Consider the following 8,017-nt stretch of genomic DNA (forward strand, 5'->3'; position numbering starts at 1 on the left):
TGGCGGGCATCATCCGCTCATCCAAGCTCATGTCCTTTCCCCCCCCCCCCCCCACTTTGTTGCTCCTTTTCTCTCTCTCTCTCTCTCTCTCCCCCCCCCCCCCCCTCCTTGACCCACTTAGCTCCTCCTCGAGGGGGGTCGTCACCACCACGGCCAGCCCCCATCCCCCAGCCCCCCCCCCCCCCGTCTCCACCCCTTCTTCCTCGCTCTCCCGCCCGCCTCTTTTCCCTCACTCCTCCGGCTCCTCCTGCGCACGCCCCGGTACCGATTGTTGACAAAAGACGGCGAGGAGAGACGAAGCGAGGGAACCCGGTGCTTTTGTTTGTTTGTTTGTCCCCCCCACATTCTCCGGTAGCCCCAAGCGGAATCTAGCCGGTGTCGGTGGAGCGCGACCGAGAGGAAAGAGCGAGGAGCCTTCGAGGGGGCCCGCGTTTGTTGTTCATCCGAACGTGGTGAGTCACAACGGGCTGCTTTGTGCGTCCGTCGCCGGAGCCTCCGGAGCGACGCTGCGGGCTCGGTTCCCTCCCCCCCGCCGTCGCTATCATATGATGCTGATTTCTGTCTGCAGCCCGGGGCCCATCATCACACTTTTCCGCTTCTCTTTGTGCCTTTGTGTGTGTATGTGGCCCCCCTCCCTCCCTCCCTGCCTGCCTGCAGACCCTCCGGAAGGTGTGGCCGAGGTGAGTCGCTTGTCGCCGGTGGTCTGACCGCAGCGAAGTCCTCCTCCGACCGCCTGGAAGAAGACTTTGTTTTGATCGTCATTTCAGCATAAAATGGGCCACCCGCTGTGAGGGGAAGCACCGGTCGAGCCTCGGAGGAAGCAGCGAGGAGGCGGCAGGGAGGGCGTCCTGTGCCCGGAATGGTGTGAGCTGACACGGCCGGGCAAGTCTGGATCTGAGCGGGGAGCCGTCCTTCCCCCGGAGCCTGCGCGGCCCCAAGCCGCGTGCCGAGCCCTCCAAGATGGGGAAGTGCGACGGGAGATGCACGCTGCTGGGCATATGCGCCCTGCAGCTGGTGAGTGGCCGCCGACGACCCTGGCACTTGAGCGAAACACAAATCCTTCTTCTCCACAAGTCTCGAAGGTGTAACGTCAAAACCTCCAAGATCCAACCGAGGTTTTAGCCGGATTCTGGGATGTTGGAATGTTGACGAAATTGAATCCAGATATGATCCGGTTTGAAATCAATTGCGTATAGAGTAGTCATCCAGATTCTGGATAAAAACTCGGTTGGATCTGAGATCTCATCCGGTTTGAATTAAATTTGCGGTCAAAGTAATGTTGAATTGAATTGAGATCAGATCCGGTTTGAATGGAACATGACATTCGTATTCAGTTTGATAGGAGTAGTCACCCAGATTTAATGTTTACCAAATTTAAGCCAAGTCTGATCCAGTTGGAATGAAATACAACATTTGTAATCAGTCTTGATAAGAGTAATCAAGATCTAATATTTACCAAATTTAATTTAGACTGGATCCACTTTGAATGGAATATGACATTTGTATTTAGTCTCGATAGCAGTAGTCAAGAGCTTGTGTTTACCAAGTTTAATCTAGATCAGATCCAGTTTGAATGAATGTGAAATGTATATTCTGTTTTAAGAGTCGAGATGTAATGTTAACTAAATTGTATCCAGAACCAATCCAGTTTCCATAAAATGTTTTTTTTACGCAGTCCATAAATTGTAATGTCAGGTTTATTTCAGATCGGCTCGAATTTGAAATTTGCTACCGGTATGCTGTAAAACTAATGTCTAACCAAATGCAATCTAGATTGCATCCAGTTTGAATGACATTTGAATTTATTAAGGTGTAATGTTCACTTAATTGAAACTAAATTGGATCCAGTTTGAATGGAATGCTATATAGTATGTATGCAGTCTGAAATCGGAAATCCAGATTTGATCTGATTTGAAGGAAAACTGATTTGGAAATTTGCATCGGGAAAACTGTAATGCTTATTTGGTTTAATCTAGATATAATCCAGTTTGAGAGAAATTTGCCGTGTGTAAAATAGAATTTCAAACTACAATGAATCTGGATCTGATCCAGATTACAAATTCGTATGCAATGCTGTCATGGGAAATCTCTGTGCACCAATTCAAATGCATGCATGCATCTCAAATCTCAATGATGTTAAAGCTTTTTACTACAGCGTGTTCCGTTAGCGAGCGTTACGCTGAATGTCTTTGTATGTATGGTTGTTTTGGAGGCCTGGAACAACATCTATATGATTTATGAAGGGGCGGCACTTTTAGTTTTAGTGTAAAAGCCAGGCAAATAAATCCAAGGCGTTACATACGAGATATCTTGTTATCTCCAAACATAGACACATAACTAGACAAATTGCTGCGTACTGAAGGTTGCTATACAAACACAGTTATTGCTTCTGGGAAGTGTTTGGCTAATAAATTTCATATCCAATACTGTATGTAGTTACAGATAGCCAACGTCTGAGGTTCCTTGAACGCCTCACATCAATGTTAGACACTGTGTGCTGCTCGGGGGAATAATTAGAGCAGCGTGCTACATGCGGGCTAATCAGACATTTTTGTCCAGTACAGTCAGTGCTTAGAGTTGCAGCTGCTTAGTGTGTGTGTGTGTGTGTGTGGGGGGGGGGGGGGTTTGCCCACAAACATGCTCTGGTAGGCCCCCATTCGCCATCTGGCGTCCATTCTGGATTTAAATTTAGCAGCTCCTTGCGTCTAAAAATAGTTTTGTTTTGTTGTTATTTTTCTTGTCTTGTCCGAATGTAATAAGTGTGTAACACGAGCTCACCATGATGATGGCATTGAGTGTGTGTGTGGGGCGGGGGCAGGCCATTGTTGGGGACTGCGGCCCGTACATCCTCATTAGTTTTGGGGGGGGGGGCGTCACAGACCGGGCTCCAGGCAGTTACCATGGGAACAGCCGCAGCAGTCCGCGTGACCGCGATGCGCGCCGCCGCCACGTTCTTACGGGACTCCCCCTGGTTGGCAGGTGGCCGCCCTTCAGAGGCAGGTGTTTGACTTCCTGGGCTACCAGTGGGCGCCCATCCTGGCCAACTTCCTGCACATCATGGCCGTCATCCTGGGCATGTTCGGCACCGTGCAGTTCCGCTTCAGATACCTCATCTTTGTGAGTACCATTTGCAGTTGTGAAAATGGGCGGGTCTGAAACAAGCCTGTTGTGTGTTTGTAGTACGCAGTGTGGCTGGTGCTGTGGGTGGGCTGGAACGCCTTCATCATCTGCTTCTACCTGGAGGTGGGCAAGCTGTCTCAGGTAAGTTCTCCAGTCCTCACTCTCCTCTTGATTAGACAACTTGAAGCTTGTACAGTGGAAACAAGTTAATCCAGATCAGGTCCAGTTGGAATGAAATTTGATATGTGTAGGCTGTGAAACTAACATCAAGCCAAGTTGAATCCAGATCAGGTCGAGTTTGGATGGATTTTGCTATTCCTTTCCTCAAAAACTAATATCAAACCAAGTTCAAGCCAGATCAGATCCGATTTGAATTACATACATTTACCGTGTGTACACTGTAAAATGAATGTCAAACAAAATGTAATCCAAATGAAATTTGCATGGAGTATGCTGTAAATGTTAAGCAGGTTCAAGTGTAACGGAGATTAGATTTAGTTTACATTCAAAAATTGAAATATGTATTGACAGTTTTAAAGAAGTAATGTTTACTAAATTCAATCCAGGTCAGATCCAGTTGAAATGAAATTTGAAATGAGTATTGAAGATGTAATATTTACTCAATTTAAATTCAATTTGATCCAGTTTTAATCCAATTGGCTAGGAGTATGCCCACTCTGGAAACAGCAAAAGCAAACCAAGTTTAATCCAGATCGGATCCACTTTCAATGAAAGTCTCCCTTTGAATAAAATCCCAGAGGACCGCCAATCGCCTGCTTTTGGCAGTCCCCCCCCCCCCCCCCCCCCCAACTTGAAACGCACGCAGGAGGCAAGTTGATGATGGAATCGGATCTCACTTGAACTGCAAAATAAGGGCAGCGTAGCAGCAGAGTAGCTTCAAAGCCTCCCGAGACCGACGAGGACGACGGGGGGGGTGGGGGGGGAGGGAGGGGAGGCGGAAAACAAGCGCTCCAAAAGCCTTTCCGCCCCTTTTGCTCTCTTCCTCAGTGGTTTTGAAAGTAGCCGACCGTATTCCAGCAGCCGCAAAGTCGCCCTCCCTCTCCACAACCTCCGGGCACATCCCTCACGCTTTTTACCAGTTTTTTTATTCATGTGCTATTTTAGAGACCACCGCAAAGCACACAAAGTTGAGTTCAAGTCCTTCCCCATTAGACGAGAATGTGACAATTACTGTTTTGCACGCCGTTACATCAGAAAGATCCGTCTGAGGCGATCTCAACTAAGTGCTCTTTATATTTATACGAACATGACGATGATGTTCCACTGCTGCAAGAGATTTAGTCCGGAAGGCAGCCTGTTATGTTAAGAGCCTTGACAAAGGAGGACTTTTTTTCTGACATTATTATTATTATTATTTTTTTAACAATTTACAGGCATTATATGAAGAAAACGACCAAAATATTGATTTTAAAAAACATGTCTTTAAAACATAGAAGTATATTTAAGCACATTTCTCAGCGCTGAAACAACTGAGAAGATAATGTGGTTGCACAAGTGCACACACCCTCTTCTGAATGGGGATGTGGCTGGGTTCAAAATTAAGCAATCACATTCAAACTGATATTAAATGAGGGACAGCACACGTTTGTTTGCCTCTGATTAACGCCACAGAAATGAAGGTGGGAGCATTTGTACAATTCTACCAAGTACTCCCAGATGTCAAAGCACTACGGGCGGAATTGATGACAGAGGTTTTTTAAAAAAAAAATTTACATTTTTATATTGATGAATGAATTAAAAAAAAAAAAAAAAAGGGCTATAGGAAAAAGGGCACGATTTCCATCCAGGGCTAAAGGGAGGTGCTTGAGCACTACTTGGGGTCTATGTGTGCACGTGCCTGCCAAAATGGATGACTTCTTGTTCAATTTCAGGCATGGGTCTAGGAGACCTTTGTTGCGTCCTGCTATGATAGACAATTTCAATTCACGTTGATTCGCGAAACTGGTGTCGGAGGCTCATTTTGTCGACCTTTCCAGGAGGGGGCGCCACTTCCCAATCGTAATGTTTCCTCAACGCGCGTGTGTAGGACAGGGACTTTCTGATGACGTTCAACACGTCCCTGCACCGTTCCTGGTGGATGGAGCACGGTCCCGGTTGCCTGGTGACGCCGGTGTTGGACTCGCACTTGGCCCCCGACGACCACCACGTCATCACCGTCTCGGGCTGCCTCCTGGACTACCAGTACATCGAAGTGCTGAGCTCGGCCATCCAGGTCCTGCTGGCCGTAAGTAGAAAGACATCGTGTACACGCTGTGTACGACAACTACACACTAGCGCATGTACAGTTTATAATAACATGCAACCATCTTGTCTTTGAGCAGCTTTTTGGCTTCGTGTACGCGTGCTACATGAGCAAAGTCTTCCAGGACGACGAGGACAGCTGTGAGTGTTTTCGCCTTCGTCCTTGTTGAAAGTCTTGTCAGGGAAGTCGTGTGAAATAATTTAGTTTCGTAAGATTTCAAGTTCTCAGCCAAGTAGTTGAGATGGCTGAACCAGCTTGAGTGAAGTTCGGCACTCCTCTCATTGGGATATAGTGACCCAAGAGGAAATTTGTAAGTCTGACTGTCAGGGCTTCGGCAGCCATGACCCCGACCGTACATCGGTGGCGTGCGCGGCTTATAAAATGGCAGATTTCATCTTATTCTGATGCGCTTTACCATGAATATTCCAATTCTACAGAACACCAGGCATAAATTGTGGCCACAATATCGATATAACGTGCGCACGAAATACTCATTTGTGGGTTTAACATCATTCCCATGAACAACTTGGACGTCGACGTAAGAAAATTGCAACGTGAGATCTCCTCAACTTTGTCATTTGTCTTCCCCAACTGCCCACAAATAATATTACCATTTTTCATTTGGTTAGCACGGTAGCATCATTGCCGAAGTTCTTTTTGAATGTTTTGGGAAAACGAGAACAAATACAAACGAATTCAACAACCAAGAAGAGGCCCAGTGGCCCCGCTTCAACTTTTGTGGATAACGATGACCTGGATGACTGGGCGCAAAAACATGAAGAAAAAGCACAATTTCTAGCAAGCACATTGTTATTATCTGCTGTATATTGTGGACAAAATGTCATTTTTCCCTCCCCCCCCGCCACGTCGTGTGTGGAGCTCCATTCCTAAGATCTCGATCCAATACGTTCTACGAACACAGTCAGACCTCGGAAGTAAAACAAAATGAATCTTTCCTCTCCTTCTCTCGCCAAGTCGACTTCATCGGCGGTTTCGACTCGTACGGCTACCAGCCTCCTCAGAAGTCCTCGCACTTGCAACTGCAGCCTCTCTACACGTAAGTCGGGCGCATTATTATTATTATTATTATTATCAGCCTCACGTTCTCCTTTTCGGTCTTAACGCGTCCTCTCTGCACCCCAGGGCTGGCTAACAGACGCTTGCGCCCCCTTCAGGCCCAACAGTGCCACTGCGGATGGAACGAGGTGGCGGCACCAATCAGAGAACTCGCTTAGCCCGCCTTGGAGAAGAGATGTGTGTGAGTGTGAGAGTTTGTGTGTGCCTGAGTAAGATTACCATCCCTGAATGGAATGTACCAAGCTCAGGGATGAACCGGCATGTCGGAGGGAAGGTCGGGTGGGATGAACCGGAATTCACCAGAGACACACTTCTTTACCAGCTAGCAACACGAATGTGTCTAGTCTACTACAGTATGTGTGTGTGTGTGTGTGTGTGTGTCACAGGACTAACCGGTGCTTTGAAATCGCACTTCGGACCATTGTTGTCGTGGGAGGGAGGGTCCCGTAATTCCAAAAAAAAAAAGAAAAGAAAGGCACGACTCATTATCATTTTAGAATGTGGTGATGTCAAACTAGAGCAGTCTTGAGATTCCTACTCCCAAAGCCGTCTGCAACCGGTCTACAAAACCATCCAAAAACAAAAGCGCAGGAAACCTACGGCCACAACAAAACGGAAGTTTTGCAGTTTATCGCCGCCCTTCTGTCCACTGCACCCACTTCGGGTGAATTCCACTGCAGGAGTCCGTCGAGAGACGCCACGGGAACGGCCGAAATCCCGGAAAATGGCCGACTACCTGTGCGCTTCACAACATCGCTTCGAGACTCATTTTGGTGCGTCCTGTCATGACAAACGCGCGGGGCCGGATTTCGTGTCAATCGGACACACTGGTGCCGGACGCAAACATTTTCCAATATCGTTTGGGGCGCTTTGTATTTTTGGTGAATCCTGGAACTTTTGCTGCCAAGCTCTGCCCGCACACTATGACGAAAACTCACAAGAAAGAATCACAATTTAGGGTTGTCCATCTGTTTAGTGTGGCGGTGCCATATTTGGTGTCAAGCAGGTGACTTTCCAAAGAGGAGTGGGTAGTGCAGACGGCTTTGGGATCAGGCATTAGCGCGCCTACGGGGGGGATGGTGGGAATACTCTGCATGTAAATAACCAGCCAATGACTGATTTTGTTTAAAACAAAAAAAAGAGGGGCTTGCATTAAGTTGTGGGGGATATATTTTTGACTTCATATCTGTGTCTTCTCACTCAAACATCTCAACACGCTCTTTGACACTTTTTTTGTCTGTCAAACGACAGGAGACGGGCAGAACGAGGGAGACAGGTGGTCAACATCTTTACATACAGTAAAGGTGCACGCTAGTTTGAAATAATAATAATAAAAACACACTTTCTACATGAGATTCAAACTTGTGTCCTTATTAATAGAATGATTTTTACGTTCCTGTGAAAGCTTTCGGGATTATTTATTTTAAGTAGTTGTAGAACCAAGGAAAGGGGCAGGGTTCCAGAATAGAGTTTCAAGGTGAGTTTTAGGGTTCCATGGAAGCTTTACGATTTCAAAGTAAGCAAGATCAGGGGTTTCAAATTTTGTTTCAAGCCAGG

General features: G+C 46.9%; 1 protein-coding gene across 3 annotated transcripts; it reads left to right on the forward strand.

The window, feature by feature from the left end:
* Positions 1-209: 209 nt before the first annotated feature.
* Positions 210-7,813, forward strand: nkain1 (sodium/potassium transporting ATPase interacting 1). 3 transcript variants are annotated; one of them, XM_061759618.1, is made up of 9 exons: positions 210-452; positions 658-680; positions 768-1,014; positions 2,980-3,117; positions 3,181-3,261; positions 5,168-5,365; positions 5,463-5,523; positions 6,359-6,440; positions 6,527-7,813. In XM_061759618.1, the coding sequence occupies exons 3-9, from the start codon at positions 961-963 to the stop codon at positions 6,534-6,536; spliced, it is 624 nt and encodes a 207-aa protein (XP_061615602.1). In that variant the 5' UTR covers positions 210-452; positions 658-680; positions 768-960; the 3' UTR covers positions 6,537-7,813. The 3 variants fall into 3 exon arrangements, with proteins under 3 accessions (XP_061615602.1, XP_061615600.1, XP_061615603.1); XM_061759616.1 differs by having other exon boundaries at positions 658-1,014; XM_061759619.1 differs by lacking the exons at positions 210-452; positions 658-680; positions 768-1,014; positions 2,980-3,117 and having other exon boundaries at positions 5,118-5,365.
* The last annotated feature ends 204 nt before the right edge of the window (positions 7,814-8,017 follow it).

The sequence above is a fragment of the Phyllopteryx taeniolatus genome, chromosome 21 (assembly GCF_024500385.1).
Source record: "Phyllopteryx taeniolatus isolate TA_2022b chromosome 21, UOR_Ptae_1.2, whole genome shotgun sequence".
In the NCBI taxonomy this organism is placed as follows: Eukaryota; Metazoa; Chordata; class Actinopteri; order Syngnathiformes; family Syngnathidae; genus Phyllopteryx; species Phyllopteryx taeniolatus.